Source organism: Aquarana catesbeiana, linkage group LG04, assembly GCF_042186555.1.
Source record: "Aquarana catesbeiana isolate 2022-GZ linkage group LG04, ASM4218655v1, whole genome shotgun sequence".
Classification (NCBI taxonomy): domain Eukaryota; kingdom Metazoa; phylum Chordata; class Amphibia; order Anura; family Ranidae; genus Aquarana; species Aquarana catesbeiana.
Genome location: NC_133327.1, coordinates 23896080 through 23918790, shown reverse-complemented (window position 1 = coordinate 23918790; position 22711 = coordinate 23896080). Strand labels below are relative to the sequence as shown.

The 22711-nt window shown below is 45.2% G+C and overlaps 1 protein-coding gene across 1 annotated transcript in view; it reads right to left on the bottom strand.

The window, feature by feature from the left end:
- Positions 1-22711, bottom strand: part of LOC141141131 (uncharacterized) — a 94897-nt gene that overhangs the window by 70910 nt on the left and 1276 nt on the right. The window contains exons 2-9 of the mRNA XM_073628836.1: positions 19706-19783; positions 17814-17900; positions 14822-14948; positions 11948-12028; positions 10583-10690; positions 10230-10496; positions 5993-6748; positions 3820-4002 (exon numbers count right to left, since the gene is read on the bottom strand). Of these exons, the coding sequence (XP_073484937.1) occupies positions 3820-4002; positions 5993-6748; positions 10230-10496; positions 10583-10690; positions 11948-12028; positions 14822-14948; positions 17814-17900; positions 19706-19783 (1687 nt within the window). The remainder of the gene's footprint in view (positions 1-3819; positions 4003-5992; positions 6749-10229; positions 10497-10582; positions 10691-11947; positions 12029-14821; positions 14949-17813; positions 17901-19705; positions 19784-22711) is intronic.

The window sequence follows — 22711 nt, the reverse complement described above, 5'->3', positions numbered from 1 at the left end:
ATCATTGCTGAATGGTCTTTCAGCTTGAATTCCTGTTATCCTTGATCCTGAACCTGCTTGACACTGTTATTGACCCGGCTTTCGTCTTTTCTGGATAATCTTGGAACTGATCTCTACTGAATTTGGTGGATTTTGGATGCCTTAACTGCTGTGCTTCCCTTACTTGACATCAGCGCTTGCAAGTTTAAGTCTTCAGTTCCAGCTTCCTGGCACCTGCACCCGTCCATTGCCCTTGCCACTCCTGTCCCAATTTGCAGGGGGGCTCAGACAGGAATTGTGTGAGAGGCCACTCCTGTCATCTTGAGCTTCTTGTACATGAGAGGTGGGGGGGGGGGGGGGTATTGGGGGTGCACTTTGGCTTGTTTGCCTTGGATGCGTTGTACCAGCGCTGTCACAATGTGCAGAGGCTCTATTTGGAATTTTTAGTGTTAACACCTTTATATATACAGTATCTCACAAAAGTGAGTACACCCCTCAAATTTTTATAAATATTTTATTATATCTTTTCATGTGACAACACTGAAGAAATTACACTTTGCTACAATGTAAAGTAGTGAGTGTACAGCTTGTATAACAGTGTAAATTTGCTGTCCCCTCGAAATAACTCAACACACAGCCATTAATGTCTAAACCGCTGGCAACAAAAGTGAGTACACCCCTAAGTGAAAATGGCCCAATTAGCCATTTTCCCTCTCGGGTGTCATGTGACTTGTTAGTGTTACAAGGTCTCAGGTGTGAATGGGGAGCAGGTGTGTTAAATTTGGTGTTATGGCTCTCACTATCTCATACTGGTCATTGGAAGTTCAACATGGCACCTCATGGCAAAGAACTCTCTGCGGATCTGAAAAAAAGAATGGTTGCGCTACATAAAGATGGCCTAGGCTATAAGAAGATTGCCAAGACCAGGAAACTGAGCTGCAGCACGGTGGCCAAGACCATACAGCAGTTTAACAGGACAGCTTCCACTCAGAACAGGCCTTGCCATGGTCGACCAAAGAAGTTGAGTGCATGTGCTCAGCGTCATATCCAGAGGTTGTTTTTGGAAATTAGTAGTACAAGTTATGCCAGCATTGCTGCAGAGGTTGAAGGGTGGGGGGGGGGGGGGGGTCAGCCTGTCAGTGCTCAGACCATACTCCACACACTGCATCAAATTGGTCTGCATGACTGTCGTCCCAGAAGGAAGCCTCTTCTAAAGATGATGCACAAGAAAGCCTGCAAACAGTTTGCTGAAGACAAGCCGACTAAGGACATGGATTACTGGAACCATGTCCTGTGTTCTGATGAGACCAAGATAAATGTATTTGGTTCAGATGGTGTCAAGCCTGTGTGGTGGGAGCCAGGTGAGGAGTACAAAGACAAGTGTGTCTTGCCTACAGTCAAGCATGGTGGTGGGAGTGTCATGGTCTGGGGCTACATGAGTGCTGCCGGCACTGGGGAGCTACAGTTCATTGAGGGAACCATGAATGCCAACATGTACTGTGACATACTGAAGCAGAGCATGATCCCCTCCCTTTGGAGACTGGGCCGCAGGGCAGTATTCCAACATAATGACCCCAAACACACCTCCAAGACGACCTAAAAAAGCTGAGGGTAAAGTTGATGGACTGGCCAAGCATGTCCCCAGACCTAAACTCTATTGAGCATCTGTGGGGCATCCTCAAATGGAAGGTGGAGGAGCACAAGGTCTCCAACATCCACCACCTCCGTGATGTTGTCATGGAGGAAGGGAAGAGGACTCCAGTGGCAACCTGTGAAGCTCTGGTGAACTCCATGCCCAAGAGGGTTAAGGCAGTGCTGGAAAATAATGGCGGCCACACAAAATATTGACACTTTGGGCCCAGTTTGGACATTTTCACTTAGGGGTGTACTCACTTTTGTTGCCAGCGGTTTAGACATTAATGGCTGTGTGTTGAGTTATTTTGAGGGGACAGCAAATTTACACTGTTATACAAGCTGTACACTCACTACTTTACATTGTAGACAAGTGTCATTTCTTCAGTGTTGTCACATGAAAAGATAGAACAAAATATTTATAAAAATGTGAGGGGTGTACTCACTTTTGTGAGATACTGTATGTATAGGTTTTAGACACAGGTATATTTAATTTCTATTACGCTGTGGGCCAGTGACCAGACCCAACCTTGTAGCTCTCCTACAACTTGTGTCTATTTGTCTCATATTGGCACTTTATCCACTGGAGGATTTGCATTTTGTAGAGTAGGGACCGGCCAGAGCGGGGTTACTTTGATGCAGTTGGCCATCTTAAACATGTATTGCAATGTACGTTACCTAAAAATCCCAGTTTTTGTGCAAAGTTTGCTAGAAAGGGTGTATAGCAGTGTGCAGAGGGTTTATCCAGAATTTTTTGTGTTACCATGTGGTCACACCCCTTTAGCGCCTGATGGATTATATACAGCATGGATAAGCTAGCAGGATCTGAGCACAGGTATATCTTATTTATATTGCAGTGCAGGTCAGTGACCCCTGAACCTGTAGCTCTCCTATAAAGTGTGCCTATTTGCCCGATATTGTCACTATATCCACTGGGGCATTTGCATTTTGTAGAGTAGAGTGGGGACTGGCCAGAGAGGGATTACTTTCACGCAGTTGGCCAGCTTAAACATGTATTACAAAAAGGTGTATAGCAGTGTGCAAAGGTCTATTCTGAATTTTTAGCACCGTCACAGGAAAGCAGGTTGCATGGTCCTCCAAACCCAGAAGTGCCTGGTATTACGGAGCAGCATAGGTCACAGGTAAGGCGAGTATAAGAGGCTTGAGGAGCGCCCTGTACAGAGACAATGTCACCTTTCCCTTCAGGAACAAAGTGTCAGGATCTATGTGAAAGTCACCTGTTGCCTTTGCTTCAAGTGACTCTGTATCCTCAGTCCTCCCATACCTCCAGTGGCTCTAACCCATTTGCACTCCAGTGTTCCTGTACCCCCAAGTGACTATGTCCATCTAGCAACTCCAGTGACCACATTGCTCCTGTGTCTGCAGTGGCTCTTTGTCCCTTGCGCAATCCAGTGACCCTGGTGTCTCCAATGACTCTGTGTCCCCTGTGCACGTCAGCAACCCCAGTGTCTCCAGCAACCACAGCACTCCTGTGTCTGTGTCCCCCATGCGCTCCAGTGCTCCCTTGCCTCCAGCGAATCTGTGCACTCCAGAAACCCCAGCAATCCTGTGCCCCCATTGACTGACCCTAGTTCTGCTGTGCCTCCAGTGACTGCCTCCTTTGCACACCAGCAACCCCAGAATCTCCACTGACCACAGTGCTCCCCTGCTTCCAGTGAATCTGTGACCCCTGTGTATGTCAGGAACCCCAGCACTCCTGTGTCTCCATTGATTATAAGTTCCCTTTGCTCCCATGACTCCAGTAACCCTGTGACTCCAGTGTCCTCAGTGACCCCACTGCTCCTGTGCCTCTAGCGATTCTGTGTCCCTTGTGCATTCCAGTAACCCCAACACATGTGTGCCTCCATCCACTCTGTGCTCCCATATGCCTACAGTGACTTGGTGACCCCACTGCTCCTCTGCCTCCAGTGATTCTGATTCCCTTGTGCATTCCAGTAACCCCAACCCTTGTGTGCCTCCATCCTCATCCACAGTGCCTTCTGTGTCCCTTGTGCATTCCAGTAACCCCAACACATGTGTGCCTCCATCCACTCTGTGCTCCCATATGCCTACAGTGACTTGGTGACCCCACTGCTCCTCTGCCTCCAGTGATTCTGATTCCCTTATGCATTCCAGTAACCCCAACCCTTCTGTGCCTCCATCCTCATCCACAGTGCCTTCTATGACCGCTGTGCATTCCTGTGTTACCCATGACCTCAGAGCACACTGTGTCACCCAGTGACTCCAGAGCCTCCTCACCAGCTGCAGAAGGAGAGCGGGTAGCAGGTAAGGTGGGTATAAGAGGGTTGTTGGGTGCCCGTTGCAGAAACATTGCCACCTCTACAGGGGCAAGGTGACAGTCTCCTGAAAGGTCACCTGTTGTTTTGCCCTCTATGAGAAAAGCACAGGATCACGTTAAAGTCAGTAAATATGTCAGGTAGAGCAGGGATGGGAACTGATTACACAATTACAGGTAGGTCATGCATTGGTGCGGTATCCTGTAACTCTGATTGGTAAACTAAAACAAAAGTGGAACGGCACAAAGAATGAACATTTTCAAGTTTCTTTATTATGAAAAATAATTCATTATTAAAGTGATATTAAAAGCTATTTTCTTTAAATAACAAACATGTTATACGTACCTGCGCTGTGCAGTGATTTTGCAAGTCTATAACATCCATCAGGCCAAAAAGGTCCCCCCGGCATTCCAACATTTCAGAAGCCTCAATCTGCCTCTTATTTAGTAATGGCCTGGCTGTATAAATCTTCTCATTCGCTATACAGCCTGTTCTCTGCATACTCTGCTCTACCTGGCTGGTTTATTCTCAAGCTGTGTATGGCTAATTCCTGCATCACCTGAGTGATACCTCAACTCTGGTGGGGAGATTTACTAAATGCAAATAGACTGTGCAGTTGATCCAGAGTTTAGTAAATGATGGGGAGCTCTGCTGACTTCCATCATCCAATCATGTGCAAGCAAAAATGCAGTTTTTTGTTTAATTTTCCTTGCATGTGATTGGGTTTTCTTTGCAAAGGGAAGCTTCACTTCATCTACTAAACCCTGGAGCAACAGCAGAGTGCACAGTCTATTTGCCTTTAATCAACCCCACTGTGCTCAATAAAAAGATCTACACTCCCCAGAGTCATCATTTTGGTCAATCCCTATAGGAGGCCAATGCTGCCTAGCTCTGAGAATCAGTACCATCCCATACATCTTGCCCCGGACTAGCACCCTTTTCAAGAGTTGGGCAATGAAAGCCACCAGAGAACATCCGATGTGACTGATATTTGTAATCACCGCCTAGTACTGGCTGTTCAGACAGGTGACATCTATCAGGTTCTATGGAGATCACTCGATGTTTTGAAGCCCAATATGACCAGTCATACGGCCTGTCAGGGACAGAGTGGACAGTTTTTCACCTGCATAAAACAAGACAAGTGAATGGCACACTCAGGCAGGTAGGTACCCCCAGGGACAATGGTATAGCAAAGAATAATGGTAATTAAAATAAAGATAAACGTCCAATCATAATGTCTCTGGTGGAATAGCCCCAAAAATACCGGCCACAGTTATGGCCGCTGACCCGAGAGTTAGAAACAGACTCTGTAGATGTGACACAAAAGAAAAAAAGAGGGAGAAGGCATTTTAAGTGTAGCAATTGGTTAAAAACAATTGGCCACTCACATGTGTGCATAAAAGACACGCTCTTCATAATAAAACCACTGACATCTGTATCCTGTGTCTGTCTCCCTGCTGGTGGTATTGGTGCAGCAGACCTGGTCTCTCTACTACCTCCGGAACCACACTGGTCCATCGGGCGGAAGTGATGTCATGGTGAGAGGATAGCAGAGCGTGGCTACAGGTTTCAGAGTATGCACACTTCTTTTGTAAAACCACGTCACTGTGACATTACTTCCGCCCAATGAACCACTGCGTTCCAGAGCGGTTCCGGAGGTAGTAGAGAGGCCAGTCAGGCGCCAGCACCAGGTCTGCTGCACCAATACCATCAGCAAAAAGACGGAAACACAGGATACAGGTGCCAGTGGTTTTATCATGAAGAGACACGTGAGTGGCCAATTGTTGCTAAATTTAGAAGTCGCTCTCCTTTTCTTTTGTGTCGTATTTACAGGTTTTTCACCCGCACGGCCCAAATATTTAGAAACAAGGCCTAGGAGAAGATTTCTCCCCAAGAGTTCCCAGAATCCTCAGACTGAAAATATGACCTGATAAAGGGAGCGGACTGGAAACCTCTTCCTAAAGAAGCTACTCAACAGCTGGAAAGGTGTTTGGAGGGTTGAATCAAACTCCTCATCCCAGCCATTCCCAGAATCCTCAGGGGCTGGAAACATGACCCTTAAAGTTTGCAGAACAATCAGCAGCTGTCAGCATGATGGTTCTTCTGGTGGACACGTAGGTTGGATCTTTGGTGGAAACTCTTTTCGCAGTGCTGACACTTGTAGGGGCGTTCCCCAGTGTGCGTCCTGTAGTGGTCCATCAGGTTGGACTTTTTGCGGAAGTATTTCCCGCAGATGGAGCACTGGTAAGGTTTCTCTCCTGTATGAATGCGCTGGTGGCGGGCATAGCTGGAGTTGTCACGGAAGCTCTTCTCGCACTCGGTGCACTTATAGGGGCGCTCTCCGGTGTGGGTACGCAGGTGAATCTTCAGGTGAGAGCTGCGGATGAAGCTTTTGTCACAGTCTGTACATTTAAAAGGCCGTTCCCCCGTGTGGCTCCGCATATGGACCTGGAAGCTGGAGTTATTGCAGAAGGTCTTGCTGCACACACTGCACAGGATAAACGTCTGTCCTCGCTCCTGGAAACTGATGGGGGAGTCTTCCCTGAAACCATTCACTGGTGACAAGTAGGGACAGATTTCTTCGAAGGGGAAGGAAGGCTGTACCCCGGGGAAGCTGACCTCACAATCAGGGAAGACACACGGTACCCCATTCTCTTTGGGCTCAGTCTGTTTGTTCAGGTCAAAGTCATGCAGTGCAGCAACAGGCTTGATATGACGAGCAATACCTTTCCGCCTCCGAGAACGGTCTTTGGTGGCCAGTTCCTGAGTCTCTCCGACCCTCGGGCTCTTGGACAGCGGTCTCATCTTGTTGGGACTCAGGCCAGAACTGGTCTCTTCAGCTGAAAAGGAAAAAAATACATATTAAAAACCATGTAATATTGTAGGGGATTTAAACTCAAACCAAGCAGCAAAAGTAACTGACTGACTAAATACGTTGTAGTAATCTGATGTCTAAACTGGAAACGGATACCAATTCAGTCATCTACAGTGTGATGTCCAGTTTCTGGAATGGGTCCAAATAGAGAGTGAGCTCCACAGTATAAACTGGAAACCAATACAAATTCAGTCAACTACAGTGTTCTGTCCAGTTTTTAGAATAGGTCCATATAGTGTGTGAGCTCCACATTCTAAACTTGAAACCGGTACCAATTCAGTCAGCTACAGTGTGATGTCCAGTTTCTGGAATGGGTCCAAATAGAGAGTGAGCTCCACAGTATAAGCTGGAATCCGATACCAACTCAGTCAGCTACAGTGCGATGTCCAGTTTCTGGAATGAGGGAGTGTGAGATCTACAGTATAAACTGGAATCCGATATCAATTTCATCACCTACAGCGTGATGTTCAGGTTTCTAAAATGGGTCCAAATAGAGAGTGTGAGCTCCACGGTATAAACTTGAAACCGGTACCAATTCAGTCAACTACAGTGTGATGTCCAACTTCTGGAATGGGTCCAAATAGAGAGTGAGCTCCACAGTATAAACTGGAATCCGATACAAATTCAGTCAGCTACAGTGTAAAGTCTAGTTTCTAGAATGGGTCCAAACAGAGTGTGAGCTCCATAGTATCGACATGAAACCAACACCAATTCAGTCAACTACAGTGCGATATTCAATTTCTGGAATGGGCCCATATAAAGTGTGAGCTCTACATTATAAACTTGAAAGCAATACCAATTCAGTCAGCTACAGCGTGATGTCCAGTTTCTAGCACGGGTCCAAAGCACGGGCAGCACAGTGGTGTAGTGGGTAGCACCTAGCAGCAATAGGCTGGCTGGTTCAAACCCCGACCACGACACTACCTGCCTGGAGTTTGCATGTTCTCCCTGTGCCTGCGTGGGTTTCCTCCGGGTACTCCGGTTTCCTCCCACACTCAAAAGACATGCTGGTAGGTTAATCAGATCCTGTCTCTAAACTGGCCCTAGTATGTGTATGTGTTTGTAAGCGCGTAGGGACCCTACGGGGTAAAGGACCCCGCTATATCAGGATGCAACTCAACTCAATAGAGTGTGAGCTCTACAGTATAAACTGGAAACCAATTCAAATACAGTGTTATGTCCAGTTTTTAGAATAGGTCCATATAGTGTGAGCGCACCACATTCTAAACTTGAAACCGGTACCAATTCAGTCAGCTACAGTGTGATGTCCAATTTCTGAAATGCGTCCAAAATAGAGAGTGAGCTCCATAGTATCGACTTGAAACCAATACCAATTCAGTCAGCTACAGTGCGATATTCAATTTCTGGAATAGGCCCATATAGAGTGTGATCTCTACATTATAAACTTGAAAGCAATACCAATTCAGTCAGCTACAGCGTGATGTCCAGTTTCTAGCACGGGTCCAAATAGAGTGCAAGCTCCACAGTATAAACTGGAACCCGATACCAATTCAGTCAACTACAGTGTGATGTCCAGTCTCTGGAATGGGTCTAAATATGGTATGAGCTCTACACTATAAAAACTTAATATGAATGGGCCCTATAAGAACACAATGTTTCACATAAAAACGATAAGGCCCTATAGGAATAAAAAGTTCCAAATGTTAAAGGTAAATTATATATATATTTTTATTTAAAAAGGATCATTTCGGCCGGAACACCACTTTAATGTGTGGTATAATTGAAAAATGCTCTTTGCATATGAATAATCTGCTTTTCACTAAATATAATATTGGATACATGTCGTTACTTTAATCAAAAGGCTTACAATAACCACGTGACCTCTGGAAGATTTACCCCCCTTAATGACCAAGCCATTTTTTGTGATACGGCACTGCGTTACTTTAACTGACAATTGCACAGTCATGCGACATTGTACCCAAATAAAATTGAGGTCTTTTTTTCCCCTCAAATAGAGCTTTCTTTTGATGGTATTTAATCACCTCTCTCTTTTTTTTTGCGATAGTAACAAAAAAATTAAAACAAAAAAAAAAAAAAAAATGACAATTTTGGAAATAAAACTACATTTTTTACTTTCTGCTATAAAACATATCCAATAAAAAAAAAAAAAAAAATGTAAAAGAAAATCTAATTTCAAGCACCTGTTAAACGCAGCTCGAGCTTGCATCCTTGGTATGTGGAAATAACGATCTGCCCCAACAGTCACACAATGGCTCGTAAGGGTGAATGATATCGAGCAACTGGAAGACCTTACCTTTTTTTGCAAATTTGCCTTGCAAATGTTTCAGAACAATTGTCAGACTCCTATCTACAGTTATGTATTCTTTTGTTAACTGATGCAAATCCTCTAAAAAAAAAATTTAAATCAAATTTCTTCATCAATTTAGGCCAATATGTATTCTGCTACCTTTTTTTTGGTTAAAAAAAAAAAAAATCCAATTAAGCGTATATTGATTGGTTTACTCAAAAGGTATAGCATCTACAAACTATGGCATATATTTATATATTTTTTTTTTTTTTTTTTTTTACTAGTAACGCTGGCAATCAGTGACTGATAGTGAGACTGCGATATTGTGGTGGACAGTTGGACACTTTGACACTCTTTGGGGACCAAAAAGGGGGAAGACATTGAGCCATGTGCCTGCTTTGCAGGAACACAGGATCAATGCCTTCCCTACTGGCAGAACGGCGATCTGCCTTGTTTACATAGGCAGATCCCCATTCTGGCTCTCTGCCTAATGATCACTGGGTTGGCAGGGGACATCGGTACCCGCAGAACAGTTCCTGATGTGTATAATCAAAGTTCAATAGTTGCCCTTGCGTCGTTTTTGGTCCATCGGAACAGCATACAGATGAGCGGTTATCCCAATAGGAATGGATTCCGTCGGAAAGATTTGAAACATGTTCTATTTCTAGGTCCGTCAAAATTTTAGAAAGAAAAAGTCCAATGAAGCCCACACATGATCGGAATGTCCAATGGAATGATTCCGTCAGACCTTTTCTGCAGGAAAGTCTGGTCGTGTGTACGCGGCATAAGGGAGGGTTTTAAGCTCTGTAAAAAAAAAATGTTACCATCACTTTACCTTCACTTTCTGCCCCACAGCCAAACATGAAAGGAAATCTTTGCAAATTAAGGGAATCCACTGAGGCCCCCCCCCAGGTCACCAGAACTAGTGTCCCTGATGAAAATACTGCCCTCTATTACTGTTCTGGGAACAACCCAACATTTGGTTGGGATTTTCTATTACTTTCCCTTTTGAAGATAATGGTAACCAGAACAAATATAGAGGGCGAATCTCCCTAACGGGGACACAGACAGCAATAAAAACCTGACAAGTGTTCTAATCCCTCTCCACTCTATCCAAAACACACAAAAAATAAAGTTTTGCCTTTGGTTATACTTTAAACCTTCAGATAACACATACCAGTGGTTTCGGTACTGTCAAGAACTTTGTCCTCCCGCTCCTCCTTCACCTCTATGGTGTACGGTGATCCCAGCGCAGAATCCAGTAAATGAGGAGAGGGGGTGTCAGGCGCTGGTTCCAGCTCACCGTAGAATATGGCAGGAGGGTGGGGGGTGGAGCATACTTCGCCCACTGTAGAGAACCGTTTGCTATCCTCATGCTGGTAAGAGTGATGGACATCCACATCATCATACGATTCTTGTTCCTGCTTGATCTGCGGTGGGAAATCTGACCAGAAAACGCACAGCAATAGCAGGCCATCACACCACTGATCTGTACTGGAATCTGGAGTCACTATTACATGACACACTCACCGGGCTCCATCTTTATCACCTGTGGCCCTTCCCCTGGGCCCTCCACACTACCAGAGGGGGCACTGGGCTCCTGGTACTTTATCTTTAGCAGGATATCCGGCCCCAGACCTGAACCAAAACCACAGAGTCACAATGTGGCTGAGAGGAAGGAAGAAAGAAAATGGTGGGACGAGAAGAAGAGAGGGAAAGGAAGGAGGAAGGGAAGGAAAAAAGGAAGGAAGAAATTAAGAAAAAGGAGAGAAGAAAGAAGGAAGCTAGGGAAAAAGGAAGGAAGAAAAAGTAAGAAGGAAGGGGAGAGGGAGGGAGAGGGAGAAGGAATGAAATAAGGGAGGGCTGGAAGAAATGGGGGAAATGAGGAAGGGAGAAAAGGTATAAAAATTAGGAAAGGAGGGAAAATAGAAGGAAAGGAAGGGAAGGAAGGGTGGAAGAAAAACAAAGGAGGGAGGGTGGAAGAAAAACAAAGGAGGGAGGGAAGGAATAAAGGAAGGCAGGTAAAAAAGGAAAGAAAAGTAATGACATAAGGGAGGGAAGGAAGAAAGGACTGGAGGAAGAAAGGACTGGAGGAAGGAAGGAAGGAAGGAAGGAAGGAAGGAAGGAAGGAAGGAAGGAAGGGAGGGAAAAAAAGGTAGAAGGATAGAAGGAATTGTGGGAAATAAGGAAGGGAAGAAGGAAGAAAAAGTAGGGAAGGGAGGGGGGTAAAAAGAAGGAAGAGAAGAAAGGAGAGAAGAAAAGAAGGGAGGGTAGAAGGAAGGAAGGCAAGGGAGGAAAGGAAGGATAGGAAGGATGAAGGGAGGAAAGAAAAAAAAAGGGGGGGGGAGGAAGGAAGATAGAAAATAAAAGTAGAAGGAATTACATAAGGGAGGGAAGGAGGGAGCGCAGGAAGGAGAAAAGAAGGAAGGGAGGAAGGAAGAAAAATTAGGGAACAAGGAAGGAAGGAAAAAGGATGATAAAAGTAGAAGGAATGAAATAAGGGAGGGATAGAAGGAATGAGGGAAATAAGGAAGGGAGGAATGAAGAAAAAGTAGGGAAAGAGGGCAAAAGGAAGGAAAGAAAGGAGGGAAGAAAAGAAGGGATGGAAAAAGGAAGGAAGGCAAGGGAGAGAAGGAAGAAGGACAGATAAAAAGGCTGGAAGGAAGGCAGATAAAAAACGAAAAGAAAAGTAGAAGGAATAGGGGAAATAAGGAAGGGAGTAAGGAAGAAAAAGTAGGGAAGGAGGGTGGAAGGAAGGAAGGAAGGAAGGAAGGAAGGAAGGAAGGAAGGAAGGAAGGAAGGAAGGTAGGTAGGTAGGTAAGGATGGAGGGGGGGGGGGGGAGACAGATAAAAAAGAAAAGTAGAAGAAATGTAAGGAAGGCACGTGGCCACTACCTTTCTTGGAGAGCTCCAGTTTACAGGCCGTATCCTCACTTATAACCCGAAAGAGAACCTCTGTGTTTTCTATGTGATATCCTGAAAAAACACGGATGTGGTTATTGACTGCTCCATCCTACTCTACTATGACACAGATCAGTATTACTAGGCTGGCCATACACTGCTTAAAGAGGGAATCCACCTAAAAAAAAATTATTAAAAGCCAGCAGCTACAAATACTGCAGCTGCTGACTTTTAATAAATGGTCACTAACTTGTCCTGGAGTCCAGTGATGTCGGCAGTCAAAGCCGATCAATCGCTTGGCTCTCGGCTGCTGCCACCGCCATTCTCTGTGAGGGAATCAGGAAGTGAGGCGTTGCGGCTTCACTTCCCGGTTCCCTACTGCGCATGCGTGAGTCGCGCTGCGCGTCCTAAGTGGTCCCCACTAACTCCTGGGACCGGTGTGTTTCCCAGGAGACAGCGGGGGGGGGGGGGGGGTGCGTGACTCCCGCGGGAGTCTATTCCAGGAAGTGGGTGCAAATACTTGTAGTAGACAGGTATCTGCACCCCCCTCCCCCCTGAAAGGTGCCAATTGTGGCACCAGAGGGGGGGAGGAATCAGATGAGCGGAAGTTCCACTTTTGGGTGGAACTCCGCTTTAAGTTTGTTTTCATTCAGATTCCTCCATCTAGTCAAAATACACTGATCAGAGGCTGCAGTCAATTGGCTGCAGCCGCTGATCAAGAAACATTCTCCCATGTCCCTATGACAGAAGTCAAACAATCGGGGATAGCCTCACACAGATGGAAATTCAGCTGGCCTCTGCTGAACCAGCCGACTTTTAAACAGTGTATGGCCAGCTTCAGAGTGTAAAGTAAAACCAGCATTCTCTATAAAAGGAATGTTACATGACTAGTCAGTGTGTAAATCAGTCATCTGATCTGCATGGAGGATCGATGGCTTCCTGTGCACACAGGGGTTTCGGAGACGCAGGATTCTATATACTTTGTCCCTGTACAATGATTTTGCACAGTGCGCTCCCTTACCTCCCCTTCTGAAGTCCACCACCAGCGCTGCCTGCTCCTCCTCTCCTCTGAGGACCACCCATGGGCACAAGCCCCCAAGCTGGGCTGTGTGCATCCAAAGACACACAGTGCAGCTAGGCCACGCCCCCCAACTCTCTCCTTACAGGACATGACTGACAGCACTTCCACTGCTGCCTGTGACACCAGGAAGAGAGAGCAGTGTGGGCTCAGTGAGAGGAGGCAGATAACAGTTTAACAGTTGGAGGGAGAGAGCTAGTGGGACATTTTTAACTTCATGCAGGGAATGCCTTAAGGCAAACAGCGTTATGATTTAAGAACCACTTTAAAGAAGCAGCTTAGAACTTCTGAGACTTGTAGTTCTATGTAGACTGCATGCTGCTATTTGGATACCGAGGTGGCTGGGAATTGTAGTTCTGCATTGGCTGTGTGCTGCTTTTTGGATACCAAGATAGCTGGGACTTGTAGTTCTGTATTGGCTGTGTGTTGTGATCTGGGCACTGAGATGGCTGGGACTTGTAGTTCTGTATTGGCTGTGTGTTGTGATCTGGGCACTGAGATGGCTGGGACTTGTAGTTCTGTATTGGCTGTGTGCTGTGACTTGTAGTTCTGTATTGGCTGTGTGTTGTGATCTGGGCACTGAGATGGCTGGGACTTGTAGTTCTGTATTGGCTGTGTGCTGTGACTTGTAGTTCTGTATTGGCTGTGTGTTGTGATCTGGGCACTGAGATGGCTGGGACTTGTAGTTCTGTACTGGCTGTGTGCTGTGACTTGTAGTTCTGTATTGGCTTTGTATTGTGATCTGGGCACTGAGATGGCTGGGACTTGTAGTTCTGTACTGGCTTTGTATTGTGATCTGGGCACTGAGATGGCTGGGACTTGTAGTTCTGTACTGGCTTTGTATTGTGATCTGGGCACTGAGATGGCTGGGACTTGTAGTTCTGTATTGGCTGTGTGCTGTGACTTGTAGTTCTGTATTGGCTTTGTATTGTGATCTGGGCACTGAGATGGCTGGGACTTGTAGTTTTGTATTGGCTGTGTGCTGTGACTTGTAGTTCTGTATTGGCTTTGTATTGTGATCTGGGCACTGAGATGGCTGGGATTTGTAGTTCTGTGTTGGCTGTGTGCTGTGACTTGTAGTTCTGTATTGGCTGTGTGCTGTGACTTGTAGTTCTGTATTGGCTTTGTGTTGTGATCTGGGCACTGAGATGGCTGGGACTTGTAGTTCTGTATTGGCTTTGTATTGTGATCTGGGCACTGAGATGGCTGGGACTTGTAGTTCTGTATTGGCTTTGTATTGTGATCTGGGCACTGAGATGGCTGGGACTTGTAGTTCTGTATTGGCTGTGTGCTGTGATCTGGGTACTGAGATGGCTGGGACTTGTAGTTCTGTATTGGCTGTGTGCTGTGATCTGGACACTGGGACTTGTAGTTCTGTATTGGCTTTGTGTTGTGATCTGGGTACTGAGATGGCTGGGACTTGTAGTTCTGTACTGGCTTTGTATTGTGATCTGGGTACTGAGATGGCTGTGACTTGTAGTTCTGTATTGGCTGTGTGCTGTGATCTGGTTACTAAGATGGCTGGGACTTGTAGTTCTGTATTGGCTGTGTGTTGTGATCTGGACACTGGGACTTGTGGTGCTCCCCTGACACACATGTAATCATTGTCGGAGTTTTGTGAATCGTTGGACCCTTGTATGCTTCATTTTTCCCTCTCCTTCCTGGTCTCCTCTGCCCTATTGTGTGCTGATCCCCCCCAATAAGAGACACTCGGGGTCCTGTGCGCTCATCCTCTGTGTATTCTATCTCTGCACTCCTAGCTCATCACATCATCCCCGCCTCACACTCACCGACATCTAACAGCACGGAGTGAATGTCCCGTATCACATTCCCATACAGATCCCGCTTCCACTCCTCCAGCCGCTCCCACTCCTCCTCCGAGAACGAGGCCGCCACATCCGCAAACCGCACCGCCGCCTGAGACACAGACAAGGGATAACAATCAGGGAGAACAACATCCTACTGATGCATTGCTCCTCTAAAGAAGAGATTTTTTAGTATATGGCTTAACCACTTGCCAACCAGCCCCAGTACATATACTGCGGCAGGTCGGCCCTATTGCGCAAAACGACGTACCTGTACGTCGCTTCATGCAATAGATACTGTGGGCGCGGGTCCAGTGGACTGGATCCCTGCCGTCCACCCACGATCGCTCCACAGAGAGGCAGAACAGGGATCTGGCTATGTAAACAAGGCGGATCCCCGTTCTGACAGTGAACAACATGGAGATCTGCTGTTCCCAGTGATCAGGAACAGCGATCTCTGTGTTGTCCCCAGTGAGCCCATCCCCCACAGTTAGAACACACTTAACCCTTTGATCGCCCCCTAGTGTTAACCCCTTCCCTGCCAGTGTCATTTATACATTGATCAGTGAATTTTTTTTCTAGCACTGATCTATGTAATAATGCCACTGGTCCCCAGAAGTGTCACTTGGGGTCAGATCTGTCTGCCGCAATGTTGCAGTCCCGCTAAAAATCGCAGATCGCCCCCATTACTAATAAAAACATTAATAAAAAGAATAAAAGTCCATAAATCTATCCCCTATTTTGTAGACGCTATAACTTTTGCGCAAAATCAATATACGCTTATTGGGATATTTTTTACCAAAAATATGTAGAATACTACACATCAGCCTAAACTGATCAATACATTTGTTTTCTTATATCTATTTTTTTTTTTTGGATATTTATTATAGCAGAAAGTAAAAAAAATTGTTTTTTTTCCAAAATGGTCTTTTTTTGTTTATAGCGCAAAAAATAAAAACCGCAGAGGTGATCAAATACCACCAAAAGAAAGCTCTATTTGTGGGGAGAAAAAAAAGGACCTCAATTGTATTTGGGTACAGCATCGCACGACCGTGCAATTGTCAGTTAAATTGACGCAGTGCCGTATCGAAAAAAAATGGCCTGATCATTAGGGGGGAAAACCTTCCAGGGCTGAAGTCGTTAAAGAATAACCACTTTTGTAGGGAAAAAAAAATTGCAAAAAGGTGTTCTGTATAAAGAATGTGTACAGAAAGCCCCCAGATGTTATTTCCTGCTTGTGTGATTGGATCACTGATTTTCCCAGAAGTCTGTACTAAGATACAAGTCAGATATTAGGCATCCCCTGCAACAAAAATGTCATTTTTAGCGAGATACTCCGAAAGGGAACTCACGTCTAAAGGGATGCAGACCCTGCAATTTTCTTCATTAGAACCCTGCAGGTGCAGCAGCTGAACGATAATAATAACGTCTCTCCTAATCACATTTATTTTGCACATGGACACAGAAAAACAAACAGCTATCCCTTCAGAATAACAAAAAGATAGGAATCTGCAACAAAGTTTGTTAAAATCCCTGCAATGTACATAGATCACCCAGAGGGGAATGTTTTTTTTCTCAACAAAAGTGGAGCTATTCTTTAACTTGAAGACCAAGCCTTTTCTGACACTTTTTGTTTACAAGGAAAAATCTGTATTTTTTTTTTTTTTTTTTTTTTACTAGAAGACTACCAAACACAGAATATTATATATATAGGGCTGGGAGATTTTCTTAAAAAAAAAAAAAAAAAAAAAAAAAAAAAAAAACAAAAAAAAAAAAAAACTCGATTCACGATTTGAATCGAGTTTTTTTTTTTTTTTTTTTTGTGGACACCGCACCGGTCCCGAGGAGCAGAGTTTTTAGGTGAGGCCGCAGCTTCGGCCTAGTTGCTTAAATTTTGAAACGATTTGACCTCTCAACTCGATTCAAGATTTAAATCCCCATTTTTTTCCCAGCCATATATATATATTTATATATATATATATATATATATATATATATATATATATATATATATATATATATATATATATATATATATATATATATATATATATATATATATATATATATTTTTTTTTTTTCCCTTTTGTTATTCCTATCACAAGGAATGCAAATATCCCTTGTAATAGAAATAAGGGTTGACAGGTCTTCTTTATGGAGTTATCTGTGGTCTGTAAGACCCCAAATCTTTATTCTACCTTTGATAGCAAAAGATCAAAAAAAAAAAAAAAAATCTTTTGCTTTATTAAAAAAAAAAATAAAAAAAAAAATGTTTACTTCCACCCTAGAATGGAAGTGACATCATGTTGCTCCAGTCCTCCTAAATCATCTGATCTAGTCTCTGTTCATCTCTGTGACCAGCCGCTCGAATGGTCAGTTCCTTTCCTGGGCTCGCCGGTAAAAGTGGTAAGCGATCCAGCAGCTAATTAATTGCGCGGACACCTTTTTTTTTTTTTTTTGCACATCCCACATGCATTGGGCAGCCCACAGAAATGAAACACCTGGCCAGGAGGTGCGACTGAGCGCAAGCAATTTTTTGCGTTTAAGGGTGTGTCATTTTGCGGGAAGTGGTAAAAAAAAAAATAATATTTATATATATATATATATATATATATATATATATATATATATATATATATATATATATATATAGCATTTAGGAGGGTGCAGGATCGCCTCCTGAATGCCTGGAAGCCACGGCTAAGCTGCCCTCTGAAAAAAAAAAAGCGATACACAACAAACTGCTTTTCAAACTTGTGAACCTAGCCTTAAAGTGCCCATAGAGACTGGATGAACTTTGTGACTGCGATACATTCAGCTATGACAGCCAATGACCTTACGCTGGTGGCTCCCAGGTAGCACACGGCCCCCGCCTCTCTGTGTTCAGCCCGCTGGATGCTGGGCTAAGTCCACTCCCTGTTGGGCACCTGTGAGGTGGCAGGCGCAGAAATGATCTCTATTGCACCAGATAACCTACCCGCTGGGAGGCGTTCATCCTGAGTCTCCACCCCCACAGGCTCTTCTCTGGCATTTCCCCATAAGCCGGATCTGCTGTTGGCGCCACCTAATGCACAGAGGGAGATTTCTGGTTAGATATGAAGTATATAAATGAATGTCGCCCTTTAATCAGTAATACATCCATTAATATATTTTTCAGATGCAAGCGGCGTAACTAAATGATCCAGCCTATTGCAGTCCTTGCACAGCGGGGCTGGAGTGTCAGAGGAAGAAACAGCACAAGGAGCCAATCAGTTCATGTGCTGACTGGAAGCATGCTGATAGGAGGAGAGAGCAGAGTGACAGAAAGATGAGCTCATCACTGTGCTGCTTCTCTGTTCACTGTCCAGTTGCAGGCTGAGGGTGGGTCCAGAGGACCTGATGATGTTGGCCATCAGACTGAGGCCATCTAATGGTAGAAATAAAGCACTGCGGGGGAAATCTCTGGACTGAAGAGCAATATTGTAGCAAAAGCTGTTTTTATTATTTTATCTATAATGGGTTATATATTTTTTCCCTATTTGATTGGAATTTTGCTTTAGTGCTGCTGCATCTCAGCCTCTTTGCAGCCACTCCCATGGTTGTGTGGCCCAGCAGAGCATGCATGTCTACATAGCGTTCAGACGGAGCCCACCCCCACAGAACACCTTCATTGGGCCATTATACAAGAATGGTAATGTGGCCCAGGATGTATAGCCTGAGCCCACCCCTGCAGAACACATTCCTTCACATCTTTAGTGGGCCATTACACAGGAATGGTTGTGTAGCCCAGGACATATAGACTGAGCCCGCCCCAGCGGAACACATTCAATGGACCAATATACAAGAATGATAGTGTGACCCAGGATGTATAGCCTGAGCCCGCCCCTGCAGAACACATTCCATTACATCTTTAGTGGGCCATTACACAGAAATGGTTGTGTAGCCCAGGACATATAGAGTGAGCCCGCCCCAACCGAACACATTCAATGGACCAATATACAACAATGGTAGGGTGACCCAGGATGTATAGCCTAAGCCCGCCCCTGCGGAACATCTTTAGTAGGCCATTACACATTAATGGTAGTGTAGCCCATAGACTGAGCCCGCCCCTGCAGAATGCATTCAATGGGCCAATATATAAGTATGGTTGTGTGGCCAGCGATGTCAGTTCAGCCTCTTCTCTGTCCCTGCATGTCCTGCCAGGCTGTTCTCCCTCTACATGAGTCAAGGGAGGGTGCATGTCTGTCTGCTCTACTTCTCTCACACAGGGGGAGTTCCTTCTCTGTATATACTGTAATAGGTGTTCAGGTCTCCCGATGTTTATTACAGTGTGTGTAATCCGCGAATCCCTGCCTGTGAACTCTGCTAGAGGTCACCTTACAGGTTTTCTGCAAAGCTGAAATTACAATTTAAATACTCCTTACCTATAAACCTATATGGCATACATTACATACTTCTTACCGCTGCACCCTATATCCTATGTTACATACTCCTGATCACTGAAATCTCTATGCTACCCTGTTTCCCCGAAAATAAGACCTAGCGTGATTGTCAGTGATGGCTGCAATATAAGCCCTACCCCCCAAATAAGCCCTACCCTGTTTCCCCAAAAATAAGCCCTACCCTGAAAATAAGACCTACAAGGACTTTAACTAGGGCTTACTTGGGGGGGTAGGGCTTATATTGCAGCCATCACCGACAATCACGCTAGGTCTTATTTTCGGGGAAACAGGGTATGTTGTACATTACATACTCCCTTCTACTGCACCCTGTACACCAGCATACACAGGCATATTCAGCTACAATGGCCAATGACCTTACACCTGTCAGGCACCTGTGGGGTGGCGGGCACTAAAACACTCTCTAACATGATGGCAGCAGGTAACCTACCCTCTGGGAGGCGTTCATCCTGAGTCTCCGACCCCGCAAGCTCTTCTCTGGACTCTCCCCAGAAGGTGCTGGCGCCACCTAAAGCACAGAGGGAGGCAAATATTAAAGCGGATCTCTGATTAAATATAAAGGACATGAATTAATGCCGCTCTGTAATCAATAATGCATCCATATAAATTTATTTTTTTAAATGCAAGCGGTGTAACTGAATATGACCCGGTATCAGCCTATTACAGTCCTTGTACAGTGGGGCTGGTGTGTCAGAGGAAGAAGCAGCACAAGGAGTTAATCAGTTCATGTTCTGACAAAAAGCATGCTGATAGGACGAGAGAGCAGAATGACAGAGAGATGAGCTCATCACTGTGCTGCTTCTCCTTTCACTGTCCAGTTGCAGGTTAGGGGTGGGTCCAAGGGGCATGAGCTCAGAGGAAGTGGGTTGAATAATGTTGGCCATCAGACTGAGGGCATCTGGCGGTTAAAAAAAAAAAAAGTACTACAGGGGAAATCTCTGGACTGAAGGGCAATATTGCAGCTGATTTATTATTATATCGTTAATGGGTTACTTCATATATTTTTTTCTTATTTGATTGGAATTCTGCTTTAGTGTTGCATCTCGGCCTCTGATCTCCTGCAGCCTCTTTGCAGTCACTTCCATGGTTGTGTGGCCCAGCAGAGCGCGCATGTTTACAGAGCATTGAGAGGAATGGTTGTGTGGCCAAGGATGTATAGATTGAGCCCGCTCCTGCAGAACACATTCAAAAGGCTATTACAGGCTTACACCATATAAGGTTCCCAGGAAGGGGGTGGAGAGTTTTAGGTCAATTTGATATATCCATCATTGATTGTACCCTTCACATGTTTGTATTCCATTTACTGTATTATGGTGTATGACTCAATACGTATGATGTCCTGTTGACATGGTTAAATAAAATATTTGAAAAAAAAGAATAGTTGTGTGGCCAGGGATGTATATAGATAGAGACCGCCCATGCAGAACACATTCAATAGGCTATTATATGAGAAAGGTTGTATGGCCAGGAATGTATATAGACAGAGCCCGCCCATGCAGAACACATTCAATAGGCTATTATATGAGAAAGGTTGTGTGGCCAGGAATGTGTACAGACAGAACCCGCCCCTGCAGAACACATTCGACAGGTTATTATATAAGAATGGTTGTATGGCCAGAGATGTATATAGACTGACCTGCCCCTGCAGAACACATTCAATAGCCTATTATATAAGAATAGTTGTGTGGCCAGGAATGTATATAGACAGAGCACGCCCATGCAGAACACATTCAATAGGCTATTATATAAGAATGGTTGTGTGGCCAGGAATGTGTACAGACAGAACCCGCCCCTGCAGAACACATTTGACAGGTTATTATATAAGAATGGTTGTATGGCCAGAGATGTATATAGACTGACCTGCCCCTGCAGAACACATTCAATAGCCTATTATATAAGAATAGTTGTGTGGCCAGGAATGTATATAGACAGAGCACGCCCACGCAGAACACATTCAATAGGCTATTATATAAGAATGGTTGTGTGGCCAGGAATGTGTACAGACAAAACCCGCCCAATGCAGAACACATTTAATAGGCTATTATATGAGAAAGATTGTGTGGCCAGGAATGTACTGTATATATAGACAGAGCCCACCCCTGCAGAACACATTCAATAGGCTATTATATAAGAATGGTTGTGTGGCCAGGAATGTATATAGACTGACCCACCCCTGCAGAACACATTCAATAGGCTATTATATAAGAATAGTTGTGTGGCCAGGAATGTATACAGACAGAGTTCGCCCTGCTGTTTTGTGTCACTTATTTGTTAGCCATGATTAAGGCCTGATGGCTGAAACGCGTTGGCTTTCTTTTTGAATATTGTTCACATGCAATAATAAAACAATGTTTTTGCCGACTTTCATGGCACCGGCCTTACTCCTTTTTTTGCATGGGTTATATAGGAGGTTTACAGAGACTTCACAGGCTGAGTGCTGTGTTCTCGAGGTTCACCAGGCATTGCACAGGAGGATGCACCTGTTCCAATAGACAGATGCCTCCCCCTGCAGAACACATTCAATAGGCTATTATATAAGAATGGTTGTGTGGCCAGGAATGTATGGTATGTATACAGACATCCCTGGCCACACATCCCTTGCGTGGAGGGTATGACGGGGGCAGTATGTACATGAGAGGAGTGCGGAGGGTATGACGGGGGGCAGTATGTACATGAAAGGAGTGCGGAGGGTATGACGGGGGGCAGTATGTACATGAGAGGAGTGCGGAGGGTATGACGGGGGGCAGTATGTACATGAGAGGAGTGCGGAGGGTATGACGGGGGGCAGTATGTACATGAGAGGAGTGCAGAGGGTATGATGGGCGGGCAGTATGTACAGGAGAGGAGTGCGGAGGGTATGATGGGGGGGCAGTATGTACAGGACAGGAGTGCGGAGGGTATGATGGGGGGGCAGTATGTACAGGAGAGGAGTGCGGAGGGTATGATGGGGGGGCAGTATGTACAGGAGAGGAGTGCGGAGGGTATGACGGGGGGGCAGTATGTATAGGAGAGGAGTGCGGAGGGTATGACGGGGGGCAGTATGTATAGGAGAGGAGTGCGGAGGATATGACGGGGGGCAGTATGTACAGGAGAGGAGTGTGGAGGCAGTATGTACAGGAGAGGAGTGCGGAGTGTCTGACGGGGGGGCAGTATTTACAGGAGAGGAGTGCGGAGAGTATGACAGGGGGCAGTATGTACAGGAGAGGAGTGCGGAGGGAATGATGGGGGGGGCAGTATGTACAGGAGAGGATAGAAAAGGGAGGTATCAGCTCCAGGAGGATCGACCAAAGGTAAATCTCTTCACCAGTTGAGAAGCCACAGGTGCTGGCAACGCATATAGCAAATAAATAAAAAGTAGTTCTGGACAGCCGCACTCCGAATATGCCTTTTATTCAAAAACTACAAACAAACATACATGCCACAGCAGAACAAAAGA